Genomic DNA, 22,879 nt, shown 5'->3' on the forward strand with positions numbered 1-22,879 from the left:
AATAAATTATGAATACACTAAAATAAGAAGATGGAATAATCACAGGGTAGAGCAGATTTCCCATTTTAAGAATATGGATACAATTTGGAAAATTCAAGAAACAGAATTGCCCATTCAAATTGTATCATATGTTGTACTATTGATCTGAAGGTAATCCATTTATTTCTATTGCAATAAAAATATTATTTTTAAATCCTATTTGTGTTATAGTTACCATAAACAGGCCCATATACTAACCTGGCAAGAGTAGTCCCATATCCCATAAATCAGATCTGTAGTTGAGCAGCAACCTATTTTGGGATTATTACGAACTTTAAATACCACAGAATTTTTCAATGGCCTTTTTTGATGCTTTGCATATAGAAGAGATCGAACAATGTAATTGTCTATGGAGCACAGGAAATATCAAAACAGGGATCCATATTGTTTTAAATTGCAATTTCTATGAAGACAGCCACCCTCATTATTTGTTGGGTTATCTGGTAAACGTCCAAGAAATTTTATATAACAACAAAATAAAACATTTCTACATTCCACATACAGCAAAATAATTTTCCTAGCTGAAAATAGTCTGTTTTAAAGTTTTATATTTCTGGTTAATAACCTAAATAAATAATGTCCACATTATTAAAAATATAAATTCAGACTTACTAAAGTTTTCTTGATAGAAATCACCGCCATCACCATCTCTGGGTTGGGAAACAATTTTGTTTGTTGTTTGTTCATTCATTCATTCATTCATTCTTTCTACAAATAACTCAAGCTGGCAAGCCTATCCAACCAGAATGGGACTTTTTGTCTCCGATTGTTCATTCTCCTGGGGCGATTCTCCCCCGATTTATCTCCTCAGCTGACACACCTCCATTCATTTGCCCTGGGCAATGGGCTACTGGCCCCTGCGTCCCACACCCTTTGATATGTCCCATTCGCAGAAAGAGGGTTCCTCCTGGGTGTTCCACCCTCCGTGACAGTTAGCCCTCATCCAATTGGCTAGAGTGGGTGTAATAGAAATCCAGCGAAAAGAGAGAGGTATAAAAGAATTTGCCAAAATGCCTTCCTCCCTCTCTCTCTCTCTTCCCCCCATCAGCCTCCTCTCTACCCCACCCCACCCCAAATACAGGGAGGAACAGTTGGTTTACTCGGAAGTAAGTCTCACCAAATTCAATGCTAGGATTGCAGCGTGAAATATTTGCCTAGTATTTCAAATGGAACAGTTGGTTTACTCGGAAGTAAAGAATACACTGAACAGTCAGAGACAAAAAGTCCTAGACCCTATCCAACATACTTTTCTCGTCCTATTTTCCCCACAACAGCAACCCTATGACATAGGTTGGGTTAAGAGAAAGTAACCCAAAGTCAAAAATTCAAAACACCCTACAATTATTTCATAGCACAAGTGAAACTTTCTGGTATATGTAGGAGAATTAGAAATCAGCCTATGATTTCTCTATTGATTTAATATAACAGAATTAGAGGTCATCAACTAGTTTTCATGTGGATTGATATGATATACCATGCATTCAGGTTCAATCAGTCATGGAGATTAAATCTTTTCCAAAAGGCTTCACCCCTGTAATCTTATGTCATTTGATATCTAAATCAAATTTAGATTAATGCTTCACTCTCCCTTTGAAAATAAGTATATTCCTTAAGAAGAAGCAGTAATTTCCTTGCAAAAACAAGGGTGTATTTTTTTCTTGAGTAATAAAAGGAGGAACTAATGGCATTTTTGAGAAGAAAAACTATCTCTTTCCTCACATTTATTTTCTTCCTCAAATCAATTAGCCTCAGAAAATTGGACAGGATCACAAGGTCACTGGCCATCTTTTCTCAGTATATTGTATAATCTTTTCATTTAGCTTAAATAATTATTCCTAAATCTGTCCCCTTCAAAATATTTTCCTAAAACAGCTGCTAAATAAGGATTAATAATAAATAAGGAGCACATAAAGATATCTCATATACACCATTTGATCTACACTTAGCTATTTCTCTTAGCATGGCAAGATAATTTGCTAGGTTTTTAAGAAAAGCTGAATGCTGAAAAGAAAAGAAAAGAAATCCCAATCCACCCACATGCAGAAACAGAAACACCAGGCTGCAGAAACAGATTTCAAGATGCTCTTTATAATTTGTAACAAATTGTTGGTTTTAAAACCCTATTAAAATCAATTTTCCCATAATGTTAGTGACAGAATTAAGTCATTTTGTCTGCTTGTTTGGAACACTTATATGGTTATCCAATGAATGAACAAATAAAGATTTGAAATTGGAATTAGGAGCTGCCAAATGATACAGAATAAATAGGTTGCAATACAACATGGTCACAAATGAGTAAAGTTCATCTTCACTTTCTACACAAATGTAGGCAGAGTTTATTCTGTTGTGTATACATGTGCATTCTTTATGCTCTCATCATATAAGTGCACAGCTGCTTTCTATGTGTTCCATGTCAGAATAACAAGGACACATTTTTACATAGCGGAATGTATTATGGATGCTGCATTTTTATATATCCTTGTTTTCAGAAATTCAGCACGCATCCATCCTAAACTGTATCATAACAGCCATTTGTCTAACAAAAAGTAATCATCAAATAACTTTCAGTGCCTGTTATACGTATCTTTCTGTGCGTGAATCTCACTGGGATACATCACATTGCTTTGATGTGGCAAAGCCTTCTGGAGGCATAAGAATGAATTCCACTCCCCCTCCCCCTCCCTCCCTCCCTCCCTCCCTCTCTCTCTCTCTCTCTCTCTCTCTCTCACACACACACACACACACACACACACACACACATCGGGGTGGTATTTACTTACCTTCGCTACCAGTTCGGAAATGTGAACGTGCACGCAGAGCTTAAAAAATGAGACATGATGACGTCTCAGTGGGTGGGTGGAACCTCCCACAGCCACTACATATATATATATATATATGAATCTACGGATATATATATTCGTAGATTTTCACGGGTAGGAGTATGCAAGTTTTTGTGTATTCGGGTCTTTTCCCATGTAAGATTGAGAGTATCTTGGCAACATTTCAATGAGGTCCCACTCGTCATCTTCAGGCTGGTGTCTTCGGCTTCGTGCTTGTGCGAGGAAACTTCGCACAAGCACAAAGCCGAAGACACCAGCCTGAAGATGACAAGTGGGACCTCGTCAAAACGTCGCCAAGATACTCTCAATCTTACACAGGAAAAGACCCGAATACACCAAAACTTGCACACACACACACACACACACACACACGTGCTTTTTAATTAATTACAAAGAAGGGGAGCAAAACACATAACAATGTTATAGTAATGGAGATGCATACATAAAAAGTGCTCTAAAAGTGATAGAAATACAACAATAAAAAAATATACAGTATGTCATTACAATAACGCTGTTACAATTCTATATATACTTTTCTAATGAAAATATTATTCAAATATGTATACATTTCTAATACATTGATATAACTATCATGTTTTTAAAACACCATCAAACAACCTATCCCAGGATTTTGGTAAGGACTTGATTGATGGATAAAAATGCCAAATTCAGTCTAAACATCTGGCTGATTAATAACAGAAAAGGCATGTATGTGCCTTGTCCTACCTATATGGATTGAATGAGTATTATATATGATTTATACTCAACATTAGTGATACGAAATTGAAGATTTGGGAACAATATAAAAATCCAATATAAAAGTCCATCAATATAAAAATCCATGAATACTATAAGTTCTGTAAATATCTGTAAATATTTAAAATGTAGTAATGTTACCATAAATAAGATAGGAATGGAAATATTATTATCTCAAGTCATAAATTTCTGTCGTAAATTATGTTAATAATTCCAGGAGTTGAATAATACTGTGATAAATGGTAATTCAAAATTCCTTGAAATTCTTTTCTTTCAATTTCATTAGTGCATAATCTGCTTTCTGGCTTCAATATTTGTATTGTTAAGTATCATTATTACAGGTATTACAGACTTTCAACCAGTTGTTTAATGACCATTCAAAGTTATGATGGCTGAGGAAAGATTTGTAAAACACTTCCGATGTCTGAAATGTCGCTCTGTCCCCCATGGCCACATATCGTGATCTAGGTGCTTGGCAACTTGCTATCAAGCACTCTGTGAACATGTTATCGCTATTTGCCAACTTCCCTAGAAAGCCAAACTGTTGTTACCTGCTGAAGGATTTCCCCTCCCCTCCATAAACAGGGAGAAGTGTGTGCAAATCCTTTTGTCAGACTGCAGAAGGAAAGTTTGGCTCATTTGCAGAAGTTCCCTTTTGTGGATGGAAGGGAGGGGAAATCCTGAACTGGGTTAGAGAAACAAAGAACTGAGCTCCATTCCTGCACTGTTCAGGTTCTTCTGTGCATGTAGTACTTAGTTATTGATGAAATACTAAATTAAAGAAAAGTATAGAATTAATGGGGATGAGGTGGCTCAGTGGCTAAGACGTTGAGCTTGTCGATAGAAAGGTCGGCAGTTCAGTGGTTCAAATCCCTAGTGCCGCATAATGGGGTGAGCTCCCGTTACTTGTCCCAGCTTCTGCCAAACTAGCAGTTCGAAAGCACCTAAAAAATGCAAGTAGAAAAATAAGGACCACCTTTGGTGGGAAGGTAATAGCGTTCCGTGCACCTTTGGCATTTAGTCTTGCCGGCCACATGACCACAGAGATGTCTTCAGACAGCGCTGGCTCTTCAGCTTTGAAACGGAGATGAACACTGCTCATCTCCATTTATATAGAGTTTATATAAACTATATAGATAGATATAGATATAGATATAGATTAGATATAGATATAGATATAGATATAGATATAGATATAGATATAGATATAGATATAGATATAGATATAGATATAGATATAGATATCTGTTTATATAGAGTCGGGAATGACTAGCACATATGTGCGAGGGGAACCTTTACCTTTATAGAATTAATCAAACAAAGCTACATTAACCACTTTCAAAAGTAATTATATAAAGGAATAGAAATTACACATCTATTTTTTATTTATAAAAGATGAAGCTAAACATACTGCACATAATCATATTTCTATCTCCCTTTCAATCTGGTTTTTTAGGGCCACTGGAGTGGTTTGACAGGACGCATTTCTTTCAACAAAACAGATGGTTTAAGAAAAGATTTTGATTTGGATATCATCAGCCTGAAGGAAGAAGGAATGGAAAAGGTAACCAGTTTGGTACCACTGTATTCCTAATGTGACCCATGGTACAGTCAGCAAGGCTGTAGATATTTAAAGGCCTAGTTGACTACAGGTGGCTATATTGTTATCTATACCATAAGCTGACCAAGGCACATTGAAATGAATATTCAAGGCCTTTCTCCACCACTTTCTTCTCATAGCAACCTATGCAAATTGAAAGTATTTTTTCAGATTGAAAAAAATACTGCTAGAATCATATCATCTTATTAAAAATTATTTACATTGGCAGCAAAATTAAGAGAATAATGTATTAAAATAAAATACCCATAAAATTAAAGCACTACTATTGTTTTCTTCTGCAAAAGATAGGAATCCTGCAAATGGTGTTATTTTTCATATTCCATATGCTAATATAAACAAATTTAGATATAAGGGCAATATCTTCCTTAGTACTTACCATCATGCCGGGTAGAGACCATGACTATTTTAAATTGAGCCTACATCCTGTCATCATTATATAAATTATTTTTAATATATTTCCTGCAGCATTATAGACCGTAATACTTTTAAGTGGGTTAGTTTGGAGAAGGCTCTATTTTGTTCATAATTTGAAGTAGGGATAGTAACATTTCACAAGTGCCTTATTATGAACAATTTTCACAGTATTGTGTGTGGTCTTAGAATTATCTCATCCATTTCTGTTATCTTAAAAAAAGAAGGAAATGTTTTCATTTTAAAGAAAAGTAAATTTGATAAGCTTTGTATCAAGCTATCCCAAGAACATTGCCTCCTCTTGAAAGAATCTTGTTTTTCAGAAGCCTTGTGCAAGGTCAGCAAATTAGATAAATTTGTTTCTATTATATATGGAGAACATTTTTTTGAACAATCTTTAATGTAATGTAATAGATTTCCAGCCTAAACTTATCTTTTCTAGTTGGTTTGCAAATCTCCTTTTTACCTGGAAAAATTGATTTGTGCATTCATGTTGATCTTTCATCTAAGCATGTGGTTTCCCTCTGAGGATTTGTTATCTCTTTTATTCTTCCTCAAATGTTCAAAACTGTTATAGCTATCATAAACAAAATGATAAAAAAACATTATTCTCCCAAGATCAGAAAATGACTTTTAGAGTGTTTTGCTAACACAGTAAAATCCAAGTCAGGACATTGCTTTACTGTCTTATTTACTTATTTAGTTGTTACCAAAGAGTTCCTTCTATGTTCTCTACCAAGGTTATAAGGAGTCTTCTCTGGACTCATGGTAAACATCACGTTCCACCATATGTGATCAATAGTATCTATATTTGAGAAACAGTACTGTCTTCTGCCTGAAGCTTACATACACAAGTTACTTTTGGAAACAACAGGAAGCAATGATGGCATAGTACTGGATGTTCTATCAGTACAGGTCTGGCCTGCAAGAATTAATATCCTCTAAATAACAGCAAAGAGTTAAGTATTCAGGTATCTCTTTGCTACTGCTTAGTGGTTCCACCTGGTGCTCTGACCCACTCATTGGGCCACATAAGCAAATTCTGAAATTATTGTATGCTGGCTGCAGCAGACCATGATCTGGTTTGTTTTATTCAAAAGCTATCACCATTATAGTTCTGCCATTGTTCACCATATTTTCTTTGCAATTATTAACAAAGCTTTCAAGAAAGCAATCGGTTTATATGGGCTCTTCCATGCAGCCTTATCTTGATGGTGGATTTTTTAAAAAAAAGATGCTGTTTGGTGTACTATAGTGCTTTTGTTCAATTGGTCCAATAAGCCCCAATGTGTTTAAAGCCTCTAAACAAAGGTTGTTATTTATACTATTACCCCAACCAAGTTCAGAGAATATCCAACACAAGTGGCAACAGAGTGTGTTGTTCATGCTTTTTAGATGAGCTGGGAAAGACCTGATATTGCTGTCACATGCTTTGCATTATCTCACCTATTTGTGTCCTATGCAGTTCTTCATTTCAAGGTCATTGATCTGGGTTTCTCCAGAGGGGCTGTCAATTGGCACAAAACATAAAAGTCAGTTCTTCAATGAAACAATACTGAAAAATGCATATCCAATCTTTATAAAATAAATGCCAGGTATAGGATTAATAAGAGATAAGTTCTACACATTTTTAATTTCCTGAATTATTTTTATATATATATAAAATATATTATTTTTATATATATCTAATTCATCTTTAGTTCAATCTGCTTACCACAGAAATGTGAAAAGGTGTATGAAAGGTTGACTTTATTTTCATGCTCTGTCATGCACTGACCAAGAATAAGATCCAACTGGATGCTAAGATCCAGTGGTCTAAGGTAAGATCCATTATGGAGAGATCCCAAACTTGGATCTCATCATGGAAAGGAACCCTTTTTTTTGTAAGAAACTTTGTAACATAATTATAGCAATAGCAATAGCAATAGCAATAGCACTTAGACTTATATACCGCTTCACAGTGCCTTACAGAGCACTGTAAGCGGTTTACAGAGTCAGCATATTACCCCCAAAAATCTAGGTCCTCATTTTACCCACCTCTGAAGGATGGAAGGCTGAGTCTACCTTGCGCTGGTGAGACTCGAACTGCCGAACTGCAGGCAGCCAACAGGCAGCAGAAGTAGCCTGCAGTACTGCACTCTAACCACTACATCACTGTGGCTCATAATTATAACTCACATACATTAGACATAATTATGTATGTCTAATGTATGTGAGTTCTCTGCATATTTGTTCTGTAAATGCTAGGCCATACCTTTCAAAATACAGTATTTCATACTTGTTCATATTTCTTTCCCTTTAAAAAATCCCCTTTTACAAAAAGATATTTTATATTTGTGAATCAGTAGAATTTTATAGGCAAAACAGAAAATATTTCCTATTGATTTAACAGCCATTTCTAGCTACATCTCTCTCTACTTTTTAATGTTCAGCCCATTACAGAGGATGCCAAATAATGTTTTACTTTTGAAAATGTTTGCGCTACCCAATCCTATTCTGATTTTTCATTGAAGTTCTGAAAATAGTCAGAGTTTCTATCAACATATACATTTTACATTTCTTTAATAATTCTTTAAATGAATTTTTGTCTACAAAGGTTAGATGATAAGAATATTTTCTGCTGATACATTAGGTTCTTCACTGATAGACAGCCTGGGTTCAAGACCAGTGGTGGGATTCAGCCAGTTCACACCACTTCGGGAGAACCGGTTGTTAACTTTCTGAGCAGTTTGGCAAACTGCCAAATCATTAGGGCAGAGAACCGGTTGTTAAATTACTTGAATCCCACCACTGTTCAAGACCCATACGATGGGGTGAGTTCCTGTAACTTGCCCAGGTTCCTGTACACCTAGAAGTTTGAAATCATCAAATACAAGTAGATGAATAGATTTTACTGCTTTGGGGAGCATATCTTTGTTTTTCATTACTCTATTTGTACAATAATGTGAAGATTTTATGGGGTGTCCCAAAGGTGCTTTTTCAAGAGGCAACTGGACTTTCTGGTTTTTCTTTGAAGATGTTTCGCTTCTCATCCAAGAAGCTGCTTTAGAGCTCAAGAAGCATCTTGGATGAGAAATGAAACATCTTCAATGAAAAACCAGAAAGTCCAGTTGCCTCTTGAAAAAGCATCTTTGGGACAACCATGACCTGGATGACTGAGAATCTCCATATACATTTTATGAAGTGTTACCTGTTTTATGGAGTATTAGCTATACTGACTTTCCTTAGTTCTTTTGTTTCCTTAGTTCTTTGCAACTGAAGTGCTGATATTGTAATGTGTATGTGTATGCGTGTGTGTGTGTTTCTCATCATCAGCCACAGATGGAAGATAAGACACTAATAGGTCCTAAAAGTTTAATCAGAACCCATATTGATATTTTATATTTTTATGTTTTCAGGAGGTTTGTTGATTTGATCTCGAGTTAATTCAAGTGAATTCAAAACAGGAGGAATCAGTTGCTGGTTATTGATCGTTTGACATCAAGCAGGGATTTCAAGAGGGGTAGTTCAGTTTCAATAAATACAGGCAATTTTTTTGTTGTTGTTATTTGAGATTTTATAGATTTAGTTTGCTAGTAATTTTCATGCACTAAAATTTTAATCTAGAATTATGTGTATCAAAACTAATTGGAGCCAGAGCCAAGTGTAGAATTATAATCTCTTGGACAGCCTTGTTTTTTAAAATCTATAATATAGGATTAGATGTAATAGAAGAGCCACTTTATATTTTTGTTGCTGATTTATTGGAATAATTTATTTCATATATTAGAAAAGGAGTGTGGTATAGTTCTTATTATTGCTGCTCAACTGTAAAAGTAGCCCATTCCATTTCCAAAAAATTAAGTTTAAAGACACTTCCACCTTGTATCCCAGACAGTGAACTATTTCTGTGATTCCCCCTCCCCCCTTTTATTGAATAGTTTCTGAACATCAGTTTTTTTAAAACCTGGGTTTCTATTTTAAAAAGATAAACTTTAGCTGATTCCACAAGCATTCTGTAAGCTAGTTAAGGATGGAAAGCTTCTTGAACTGACTTTGAGGCAATCTACCTTTCAAGCAGGCCTAGAGAAAAGAAGCCATCAGAGAATACATTGATGAAACTGATAATAAGTAAGTGGACCGATAACAGGTAAATGGAACGTTTGTGGGAAAACACAAAATACAGAAAAAGTTCCTCATCTTGGTGTACTACAACTTGAATAAATGGCATAAATCTGATTTTTTTAAAAAGAAAGAAAAGAAGAAAAGCATTGTGTAGTCGGGAATGGTTTCCACCTTGCTCCCTAAAAGGGTCTACTTGCAAGGACATTCTTCATTCCTATGAATATCCTATTTATTTCACTATTTCTGTAACAATATACATTTCATGGTTTGTACCAATTGACAGCATTAGTGTGAAGTTATCCAATTATTTACTTGTAACATTTGTCTTTAATATGTCTTGTACAACTTCTTACAGCTCATGTAACTTTTATTTTTAATGATAAATATGATAGCTCCTACATAATTAGAAGCTTTGTGAATTTGCAAGAATGACTAGGAACTACATGCTCAAAAAAATCTGAAACAGGTGACTTTTTTCAACCAATCTAAACATTTATGCACACGTTTTTCTATAAAACTTGTTACAAATATACTGATATTTTGGCCCTTTATTATTCTCTCACTGCCAAAGAATGGATATAAATCGTTATAACTAGTTTTGAAGAGCTGTGTGCATGCTATTTCAACTATTGCCATTGATATTATTAACACTAAATGTTATTTGATTTGCTGAGTGTCATTTAATATCTGAATGCTTTTTCACTACTCAAAGTGACATTTATTTCACTTTCCTTCAGCTAAATAAAACAAACTTGTTTGCATCTGTATTATGTTTATAATGAATCTCTTTTGAAACAAATATGGAAAAATAAATAAAAATGAGCCTTTGAATTTAATACAGACCCGGTGTGTAATAGGTAACCTGTAGATTCTTGTAAGCTGCCTTGAACATTGGAATATAGAAATTTATATAAACTATGAATCAGTAATAAAGAAATAAATGTATTAGCAATATACAGTCTATTTACTTATTTTCATGTTTTAATTTTAATAAATCAATTGTGGTATATGTTTGAAAGGGAATGGATATACAATACTTTTTTTAAACTTACAGTATATCTAAGAGTTTAATAATATATGTATGAGCAAAAAATGGTTTCTTCCAGTCTATGATAATTTATATTTACAGCTGTCCAAATGCACAAATATATTGTACATTCTGCTGTATGTAGAAAAACATCAGTTTAATTGATATGCCTTTATATCTAAGAATTGATGTAGAATTCTAATTAATTATAGAAAGCCATAGCATGTTGTGTAGGTAGACAAGGATCTACAATATCTGAAACTAGGAATTGTCCATGATCTTGTGCTGAGGTTCAAAGGTGACAAATTTGAAAACATAAGCTTAACTTTGGAGGCATATATAGGATTTTGACAAACTAACCCCAAGATCAGTCAAATGTATATAAACTGAATAATAGATATATTGGTCTACATTTGAATCTGGAAACCAGTATCATTCTGATATGCCACTTTATTGTAATGCCACAATTTATGTAATGCATGCACAGATGAATTTAATAGATGATGGTGCTCACATATAGCTCCATATCTGAAATGGAAGCATCAGGGCTGGTTTATGTTATTTCATAGCATACAAGTTTTTACTCCTCTGCAAACTACCCTTATTGGCATAAATATGATCATATAGACTTCATCTTTCCTTATAAGAAATAAGTGTTTGGGAGTCTCTTTGGGAGTTTACACAGCCCTACTTCCACATCCATCACAAACACACACATAGCTAATGCTCACAATTATATACAGTATGGACAAATCTCGGAAGAAGAAAAAGATATGTGTTCAGGGCAAGAGACACAAATATTTTATTTTACCAAATTACTTTGGTAAATCATTGCATCTGTGTGTTCAGACTGAGTGGACAGAGATTTTTCTTAAACCCTCTAAATATATATCCTTCACAAACACTATATTTGCATGAGATGACATCATGTCATTTGTTCAAGTTCATATTTTGCTAACTTTTTCAATAAGATGTCCATATATAAGCAAAACTATCAGATTATATTATTCTATCAAGATGGACTTTAGAATCCCATAAGATTAGATCTGGTTTAGAAATTAATAGTGACCATATAGTCCAGTTTGAACCCAGTTCAGCATTATGGATTCAATTTTACTTGTTTATCCCCTTCTCTCCCTATTTTGGAAAAGTGACAGACAAGGGTAGAATCTTTTCGCATGCATAGTACTGTATATCTGCAATATTCAAATGTTATACTTTTCACAAAGCTTTACTTTGTGGTACATACAAATTGGTTGGAACCACATAATAGAAAGTTAATTCAATTTCAAATTCAGCCTTATGTGATGTATATTCCTTAGCTTGATTCATCTCCTCATTTAGCTACTTTATTGATGAGCCAACTTTTTTCAATAAAAGAATTCATTCATTAATTAGTCAATTCATTATGTCAAAATCTATTTCTAGTTTACAACAGAAACTATATAACTATTAAAGTGAAAAAGATTGTCCAAGTTATTCCTGTCACCATATATGATAATTGTACTGTAGTACTTACTGTATGTATATATTACAAGAATAGAACAGAAAAAAAATGCTCAGGTCTAGTACAGATCCATATATTAATTATAAGCAAAATACATTTTGTGAAGTTTCCTGAAAGAAAGGGCCCACAGAAAATACATGTAAGAAATATGAAAAATTGAAATAAAATCAATATGAGGGCATTTCTAATTTAGATAGATGAAAGATCAGTACTATTAATTATTAAATATAATAATCCAGCAATAATTAACTCAGTAAATCTTAATGCTATTAGAGAATTATAATGAAAATCTAAGTATACAATTATAATAGTTTTGCATTTTATTTTTAATGAAGAATTGTTATGTATTCTTTTTTGTTTTTTTATAAATTAAGGTTGCTGGTGAAGTTTCTAATCATTTATATAAAGTTTGGAAGAAGGTTTGTATCTAGACAAGTTGTGTAAGGAACTGTTACTTCAAGTCTCAAACTATTCCTTGGGATTTTGAAAAATGGTATTAAATTGCAGTTTAGAGACAATATATTGGAATGTGTTTTCCTGTGCAAAACAGATTTTTGAGCATATAGGAAGTCTTGCTACACAATAGACTGGGATGAATGCATAATAATTACAATTTAGAACACAATGATGTTATCAATCTGATTTAATCCAAATCATAGTCAACCAAAGTATTAGCTGTACTGCCAAAAATCAAAATTAAATTCTCATTGTGCTTTTATGAATGAATAAAGATCTCCCTCCTTCAAGGATTTGTAATAGTTAGTGAAAGATTTAATAGAAAGGGTGCTACATGCATTTCAAGGTATTGATTTAACATCAATTTGCACCTTATAATGATTGGATCAGATTCCTTTAATGTGATTTATAATCCACCTTTTTGTTCTACTGAGCACTGGATGTAGATACAAAGATGTTTTGATCAATGCAACATTACTGTGGATGATATTGAATAATATTTTTGGCTTAATATGGACTAATATAATATATATGGGCATGTGCGTGTATAAAAACCAATATCAGTTATAATATAGATGTAAATTTTTTTTATCAAAGAACACTTCTTTCCACATAAGAGACATATTGAGAATTGTTCACTGGAATGAAAAGTAATACATCCATAATAAATCCCCTTGCATATTGAAAAAGTCATTAAATAGAATCACTCCCTGTTTCTTAAATCCCTTGTATCACATATTTTTGTACCACAAATAAATTAATCAGGAAACATAGTCTTTTTTATAATGCACCAATTGGCTCAGTATATTTAGTTTGAGCTATATTCCTAATAAAATATCTAATTATTAAACTTTTTATAACTGTGAAGCTAATTAATAAGGAACAAAAGTTTATTTGAAGCTGAATGCAAAGATTCAGTTTAGTAAATGATTCAGATCATTTGAATTCAGTAATGAAGCCAAATAAATCTGAGTCAAAGTCTCAAATTCAGAATCAGAAACAATCTGCATGCTCTTAATATTTTTATTGTCAGTGATAACTATCATCCACAATCTGACATGTAATAATATATGTGAAGGGAGTTTATTTTAAATTAATTTAATTTGGTTCTTATTCAGTTCATGTGTTGGGACGTATTTCTCACAGTGAATTGTCACTAAACTGCAATAAACCTGAATTCCCCTAGTGATGTGATCCGTGATGTTATTCCTTCAAACACAATTATGATCTTTCATTGCTGTAAAACTAACTAACACTGTCATCCCACTAATATTAATGTATTGTAGTTCTATATTTTATCTTGTACTGTTTGTGACTGTGCTGGTTGGTTTTAGTTTTTGTTTTTATACTGATGTTTCTATAATTTCTCATTGCCTGTATTTCAAACACATTTTAAAATATTTTAAAATATAAGGTGGCAACTTGTGAAAGCATAGAATCTTTACAACCAAAAGATTGTGGCTTTAACACTGTCAGGGTAGGATTGGAGCCAGCGGAACAGCATATCAGACTAAAGAAAGAGATCAGGAGAGAAAACGTATACTAATAAATGTGCCCTTCAGTAGAAACAGAGGAAAATAGAAGTCTAGCTTCCAGGGATGGAGAAAAAGAGGAAATAATTTGCCCAGCATTCTCAATTTATTTATTTATTTATTTTTATTTATTTTTATATGCCGCCCTTCTCTGGAGACTCAGGGCGGCTTACAATGCATTAAGCAATAGCCTTCATACTTTTGTATATTTTATACAAAGTCAGCTTATTGCCCCCACAAACCGGGTCCTCATTTTACCCACCTTAGAAAGGATGGAAGGCTGAGTCGACCTTGAGCCTGGTGAGAATTGAACTCACAATAATTGAAGGCAGCTGGATGTTAAATGCTGCCTTAGTAGGAGGCATTAGCCTCCTACGCCACTCAGGCTTCAATAACCAGTAATTTTGGTTAAGTCAGTACATCTCAAGTAGCTGGGAAGCAAATCTGAAATTTGCTGTGCTGATCAACACCAGAGAAATTAGATGATTGGTCGAGGTTAGTATACAGCTAACATACAGTTAGCATCTTCTTATTTTTATGACTTTACTGCCCAGAGAAAGAGGACGACCATTAATTTATCATTTATAAATGGACTATCATTTTAATTTTCCCTTTCCTGGCCATTTTGGATAGAATATATGGAACTTGGATTCCATCAACATCTAGAGGTTTTCCTCTCTCTGGTTCTTGTATAATGGTATACTTCTCGGGGGGGGGGAGAAATAACCCTACTTTATGATATAATTTAGAATCAATGCTGTTGAATTTATTTCTTTATAAATGCATATAATAATTATCTGAAACAATGGCACTGTTATTCTGGATTTGTAGAAGTAGAAAATAAGTATAGTTCTGCTTTGAGTTTGCCATCAGATTTTGATATTTGAGAAAAGACCAACCAACAGACTATAAACTACTTTTGAGAGCCAACTCATAGATGGTGTCTGTGAGATTATAATCTGAAAAGACTTCACCAAAGTACTGTACTGAATCCTGGAAAATCTAAAGATGTACCCATACCTTCAAATATGTACTGTATATGCACATATCCTTTGGGGCATAAGTGGTATCATACAAAGCACAGAAAAGAAGTAAGAAATAGAAAGCAAAATTAATTAAATGCAAAGACAAAATATAGCTGAACACCATTTACTAATTCAGAAAAAAAGCATCTCTACATAACTTAACCTTGCAAAGCCATCTTTGCCTCCTCCCTGACCATGCATTCCATTATGCACTCCTTTCTGTTATTTAAACTTTTCCTCCTTCTCCTTCTGAGAATCCCATCATCACTGTCCAACCAGAACTATTTTAGTCTTCTCTTTTTTTTCTTAGTTCATTCACATATTCTTCATATATTCATGCCTAAAACATCTCATTAACTTTTTTTTTCACATTGGTCACTCATTTTTATATTTACATAATTTATATTCATTCATCATCCATTGACCATAGATGACACATGCATGCTTCAAAACTCACCCTTTACCACCACATTCACATTATTTTTTTGTTTTTTGTGACATAGCTAAGTCTCACTTCCAGAAACAAAGGACACAGAAGCACACAATTATATATCTTGAATTACAAAACAAAAACTGGAAATGAAGTCGGAAATTTTCCTATTGGGAATGATCACAGCACAATACACCAAAGAAATAAAATATCTGATTATTCATATCCTCACAGCAGCGCGTATACTATTTGCCCAAAATTGGAAATCTGAGCAGTTACCAACAAAAGATAAACTAATCGACAAAATCACTGAGTGCGCAGAAATGGATAAGCTCACAAAAGAACTACAAGAGAAGGATGATACTGATTACTATTTAGTGTGGCAAAGTTGGTACAGCTGCCTGGAGGGAAAAATAGGAACATAAAAACAATTTTTGAATATTCAATAGGAATGTATAGAATTAAACAAAGAGTGAACAAAATGTCCTGTATACAATCATATAAATATGTGAACATATAGATAGATATGAATAGAGAAAGATAAGAGAACTTGATAACCCACCGATGTAGAAACTGTAAGAGTCAGTCAGGGGACTGAATTGATGTTGGTTTGTTTTGTACGTTGTATTTATCTTTGTTTGTATATTTTCTATCAATAAAAACTATTTTTTAAAAAAACTTTTTTTTTCACATTGGTCGCTCATTTTTATATTTACACAATTTATATTCATTCATCATCCATTGACCATAGATGACACATGATGCTTCAAAACTCACCCATTACCACTGCATTCACATTATTTTTTTGTTTCTTGTGACATAGCTAAGTCTCACTTCCAGGAACAAAGGACACAGAAGCACACAATTATATATCTTGATTTTTACTTACTTTGACACACATTCACCCATGTCATCAAACTACATGTTACTTGTTATTTTCCTAAAAGAATTGGCACATAGTGTATTAAAATGTCTGTAGCCATGTCCCCATCATTAGTAAACATTTATCTACTTGTTCCAATTTATGTATAACTTCTGTGTGTGTTCAAATATACACACACATTCACATTTCCTGCCAGCATACCTCTAACATCATCATAAACATTCTTTGTACATTGATCCATAAATACATTAAATGTTTTTCTCTCTCTCTCTAACTACTCAGTGTTTAATTATTTTCTAAAAACGTAATTTACTTTCATTCATGTTGAACTTCCATCATATACTACTCTTAAGCCATTTAGCAACAATCATTCAACTCCATTTTCATGAAAAATTCCATTATTTTATCCAGTTTTCATATACTTTCTCTAAATCAAATTAAATTATCTATTGTCTGTTGAAGAGCAAAAGATACAGTTCAGCTTGTACTTCTTTCAATCAGAATTCTGCGAAACTTAACTGATTAATTTTTCAAGCTGCTTCAGGGGAAAGAAATTCAAAATCTGATTCCAATCTTACTTCTGGACTCCCAGCTTCAACCTGGGAATTAGATTACTGGATTGCTAGCCATTCCAGACTCAGGATGATTCCCTGTCAGGTCTATTTGTAATAAATTATGAACAAGATGATAGACCCAGTAAGAGTGTGAGTTGTAGTCCCACTAGGCATGATAGCGGACTAGGTAGCTTTGGGCCAGTCATTCTTTCTCAGCCCAATTTACCTCGCAGATCGCTGTTGTTGGGAAAATAGGACGAGAAAGGACTATTGGTATGTTCATCATCTTGTGTATTTTTTCTAAACTTTATAAAAAAGGAATGGATGCTACTGGGAGTAAAGTGAACAAGGTCAATCTCACATTGAAACTGATCATCAAATGGCAATTAGTACATCAAACAAGAAATCTTTTTCCTGGTCTACCTAAACAATCATCTTCATCTGAGGGGAAATGATAATAATTGAGCATTCTCTGTAGCAGCTCCCCTTTGGAGTAGTTTTTCCTCTAAAGTTCATATGACTCCCACTCTCATAGTTTTCCAGAAGCAGGGAAAAAAAGCTTTTATATTTAGCCCCTACTTTATAGAATTCTACTTTTTATTTTATTCATTAATTTAATAACCTTTATTCTGATTTTGTCTGTTTTATTATGCAAATTCTGTAAACTGCCCAAACTCTGTTTCTTTGTTAGCAGACATATAAATAAAATAAATAAATCTGTCTATGATTTCTGTATTCAACTTTGTGACATTTTGCTTCATGTGAGAGAATAACAGCATTTTTCTAGTTATCAAGCATAGATACAGGCTTGAGATACATGCTGAATAATCTCTCCTTAAGCAAAAATATTTTAACATTTCTCCAGTTACACTGTCAACACATGCATCCTTAAATTATTTTAACCTGCTCACAATATTTATGACTATTTTCATCATTTTGTTTTGACATTAACATTTACAGAATTCATTTCAATTAGCACCATGCTAATCTCTAATATACTTTTTCCACCATTCTGAAATCATTTCATTATGTTTTTTCTTAATTATATTCACTATGCTGGAGGACCCTTGTGTAGCGCTTTCTATCCACTTCCTATTTTTTTTAAAAAAAATTACTGTAATATTTTTTTTGCAGTTTCACTGTCTTTTTTATCCTAGTAATTTGTTGACAACTATATTTTCTGCTATATATACATTGTATAATCTCATGATTTCTAATTCTGGTGTTATTTAACTTGATTTATACTGAATCTTTTTTGTGATCAGTCAAGAGAGCCATTATGTCATTTTCCTGGTGAAAACATTAAATAATGATATTCTTGAAGATCTACTAGTGTCTTATGTTACTTGTTCAACAAAATGTACTGTATTTTTTGGAGTATAAGGTGCACCTTTCCCCCCCCCCCCAAAAGGGTGAAAATTTGGGTGCGTCTTATACATTGAATGTAGCCCACCCAGCCTCTGAAATGGAGGTTTCAGAGGCTGAAAAAAAAGCCCCTGAAATGGAAGTTTCAGAGGCTGAAAAAAGCCTCTGAAAGGGAGGTTTCAGAGGCTGAAAAAAAAGCAAGGCACAGAGCTCACAACCAATGAACTTGTTGCTAAAGTTCACCTCTGGAAACAGCTGATTGGGGGTATTCTGGGAGGCCGATCCACCCACCAATCAGCTTTTTTCTTATTTTCCTCCCCAAAAACTAAGGTGCGTCTTATAGTCCGAAAAATACGATAGATTCAGATGTGTCTTATTTGACGGACTTACAATGATTTTCTGGAAGCTTAGAAATGAGTCTATCACTGGTTATCTCAGTAAAGATCTCATAGGCATGAAGTATAAACATATAAACTATAAACCTGATCAGGTGGGTGCTCAGTGTTTTTATGGAAGAGATATGTTCATTGTCTAATTTTAGCATTTATAGGTTTGCCTCCCAAAAGTGATTCCATTAATCTGCTTTGGCTGTGGCAATAGGCTGATCCTTGAGGGATCTGCTCTAATGGTTAATCATGAACTGGATAATTGTCATTTTTCACTGTAAATTTCTGAAAACATTTCTGTTTTTCTGATTTCTTTCTTTATGCCTTGCTCCAGTTTCTCTTCTAACTCTTAAAACCTAGGAATGATTTTGACAGATTAATTGCCCTTTCTTATGTAGTTTCCCTATTTGCTAGGTAATAAATGGTTATTCAACTTGTTTATATCTGTAAAAATTCACCCACTCACTGAAATATGACATTTATGAAATCATGGTATTAATCTTTAAAGCAAATATAAGTCATGGAAAATTATTCCTTTCATCTGAACAAAAAGACCTCCAGTCTTGTTATTTGTATTAGTAAATAACCTTAATGGAGCCTTTTCTGTCAATGTAAATAGTGCCTGGGGTGGATCTCCCTTATCTACTATAACCAAGAATAGCCAAGAATAATCACTTTTTCCCCTAATGCTGCTCAATCTCCCCTGAAGCTGGTGTTTACACTGCAAAAAGAATAACTGACTAATAATTGCCAACTATAGTATACTGTGGTTCCTGTGCTACAATTCCATTATACTCCAATACCATTAAACTTAAAGATGAAATTAAGTAAGGTTGATTTTATAACTATGCCATTCCCATTTTGTAATTTCAATTAACACAACTAGATAGTGTCATGTTCCCTTGAAATTCTTCAGGGCCAAATCATTTATAATGTTCTGTAAATATTAGTCAAGAAGTTGGGAAATCATCTCTCTTTTTTAATTCGGCTTCAATTTTCCCACTCAGCCTCAATTTTCCAAGTGTCATTGATCAGTGATCATTTTATTAATTCCATCATTAGAATAGTCAAGTAATCACTGCTTTCAGCAGAGAAGAAAAAGATTAGTGATTATGCCTGTTAGCATACTCTTAGTGTGTTTTATGAAAACCAGGTTTTCATTTTTCCATTTTCAAAACATTCATTAAAAAGACAAAAGTAACATGTAAAACTCATGTATTCTAAGACAAAGTAGTTCTGGTAACTAGTATGCAACTAACATCACTCCCTTATAATTAATCCCATCTCAGCAGTGTATTTCATGTAATTTATTGTGTTGATAATCCATCATTTTCTAGATTGGTAATTTCAAATATGTCTGGTCCATGCCTTCAGTATCTGTTATGGCTGCTGTTTTAGTCTGCTGCTGTGATGTGAATCATAACATTTCCACAACAGATCCATAATACATATTCATTTGTATAAAGACATTTTCCTAAAATTACTGGTTAGCAGTCATATATCCAATTTCTTCTATATAGATTGGGATTTGGAATTCAAACCGTGGCCTTAATATGACTAACAGCAATAAAGACCGGTCTACCAATATAACAGATTCACTAGCAAACCGGACACTCATAGTCACCACTATTTTGGTAAGTTCTGGCATATTTTCTGGTTAGTTTTCTTTGCTTTTCTTACAGATAATATTTGCTTTGCTAACAGCCTATCTAATTAAAAAAAGACATGTTTTTTAATTAATCACAAACTTATATTACAGATGCTCTCAGTACAATGTACTGTAGTACCAGCGTCACAAGAATTGGGGATTTAAATAGTGTAAGCATAAACCCTTGTAGATGTCACAAATACAATTTAGCAGCACATATACTCTGAGGTAATCATCTAAATCTTGTCACAGATGAAATTGTTCTATATTTTATAAACTCCACATTTCTAGAGCATATGTTCCTATTTTTCTTCCTAACTTCATCGTGTTTCCAAACTATTTAGGCAAGTTCACTTATTTGTTTAAAGCAAATGCATTATAACATAGAAGTAGTGTTTGAGTCTGTGATGAAATGTGTTCATGTTTTATTTCGAAGCCAAGTTTGAGAAACCAATCTTGAGAAGAAAATGAAAAGAAATAGATGTGTCTGTAATCTACCTCTGAACAATAGTGGCTATACACTATATATAAAATTGAGGTTGACAGTCTGATGCCCAGGAATATCACTGGTTACTATATCCCTTAAAAAAAACAACAAAGAATGTTAAGATGGTCAATAACTCATAAATTACCCAATTCTTGAAAGATTCTCATATATAGTATGATCTCGTCAGACTTTGGCTATTTTAGAATTTAACTCATTTTATTTATTATGTTTTTAAAATGTTTTAAACATTGTGTGAAATGGCTCAATGGTATCTTGGTACTAAAAACATATAACTTACTGCAATGTCAAACAATGAATCCATCTAAAACAACAAGCTTAGATCTTTCATGAAAGATCAGCAATTCTTAATTATTATTATTTTCTTATTACTGGAGGAACTGACAAATTAATGTAGGATTTTCCATGTTATTTACCAGGGTGATATGGTTGCACCTTAATGTGAGTGAATGACCACATGCTGTTGCATCTTGGGCAGCAGTACATCTTAATACCACAATAACAATATTAATCTTAGAAAACACTATCTCAGTGTTTCCTATTTAATTATCTGTTCCATATACTGTACAACTAGGCAGGAAACCTCAAGGTGGTTTTGAGTATGGAGTTTTCTCTTGTTTAATAGCTTGGGTTTAATTACCATACTGTGATCCTAGCAACTGTATGATTTAGTATATCCTAAAATTTTCAGTTGTTTGTTTTTAGTGTGTGAATAAATATATTGAGCAGTGAATCCTTGCAAACTGGTTTCATTTTTACTATCTTAATCAGATTTAGCTATGTGATGACCTCAGAAAACAAATCAAGCTAGAGTTACTGTTTTACATAATTGATTAAGATAAAATGTTAATATTAAGCTAAGCATATGTACTTTTTAGCATATCACTAATCTTTTTCTGTATTTCAAAAATAGCTGGTTTTACTTATGTATTTTTATACAGGAAGATCCCTATGTCATGTACAAGAAATCTGACAAACCTCTCTATGGTAATGATCGATTTGAAGGTTACTGCCTGGATTTATTGAAGGAGTTATCAAGTATTTTAGGCTTCATCTATGAAGTAAAACTAGTATCTGATGGAAAATATGGAGCCCAGAATGACAAAGGAGAATGGAATGGGATGGTCAAAGAACTCATAGATCATGTAAGATTGAATTGTCATCTTGGTCATTCTTTTCAGCTTGCATTGATCACTAACAGAAACATATAAACTGACATTGGTCACTAACAGAAGCATATAAACTACTAGACTTCCATACTTCTTTTTCCTCTGTAGATTAAGTACTTATTTGATACAAGAACAAAATTAGAATGGAGATTTTTTTTTGCAGAAAGTCTGCAATCTTAAAAATTTACATGCAATGCAATTCCCTTACTATGAGCCAAGCTATCATGTGATAATTAGTAAACCAGGTATTTTAAGAACTCTGAACATTCTGCACCCTTAACTATAGATATAGGAGGAAGAAATGGCTGATGGCCACTTTTCTTCTAATTTTATTCATATTAATGGTTTATATTCCTTGCTTCTATGAATCAGAGATGATCAAAATGTTGTCCTTCATATCTTGCTGGAACACAACTCCTATCATCCATCAGTTTGACTGTGATCCTTATAGTTGAGTTAACATTTGGGAAGGAGAGGCTATACTCACTCATTGAGCATAATGTTTTGTATTAGCCCATTCCTTACAACATGAACATTATGTGCTGTTAAAACGCAGATGAAACAGCCAACTAATATATGGACAAGGAGGCATGAAGAACTGTAGAATTAAATCTAAGTAAA

The 22,879-nt window shown here is 33.4% G+C and overlaps 1 protein-coding gene across 1 annotated transcript in view; it reads left to right on the plus strand.

Annotated features, from left to right (window-relative positions):
* GRIK1 (glutamate ionotropic receptor kainate type subunit 1) overlaps positions 1–22,879 on the plus strand; it is a 162,433-nt gene that overhangs the window by 113,108 nt on the left and 26,446 nt on the right. Inside the window, exons 8-11 of the mRNA XM_070943569.1 lie at positions 5,092–5,199; positions 12,680–12,724; positions 20,457–20,570; positions 22,031–22,234. Of these exons, the coding sequence (XP_070799670.1) occupies positions 5,092–5,199; positions 12,680–12,724; positions 20,457–20,570; positions 22,031–22,234 (471 nt within the window). The remainder of the gene's footprint in view (positions 1–5,091; positions 5,200–12,679; positions 12,725–20,456; positions 20,571–22,030; positions 22,235–22,879) is intronic.

Source organism: Pituophis catenifer, unplaced genomic scaffold (genome assembly GCF_029215685.1).
Source record: "Pituophis catenifer annectens isolate HBS135680 unplaced genomic scaffold, rPitCat1.0.hap2 SCAF_4, whole genome shotgun sequence".
Classification (NCBI taxonomy): domain Eukaryota; kingdom Metazoa; phylum Chordata; class Lepidosauria; order Squamata; family Colubridae; genus Pituophis; species Pituophis catenifer.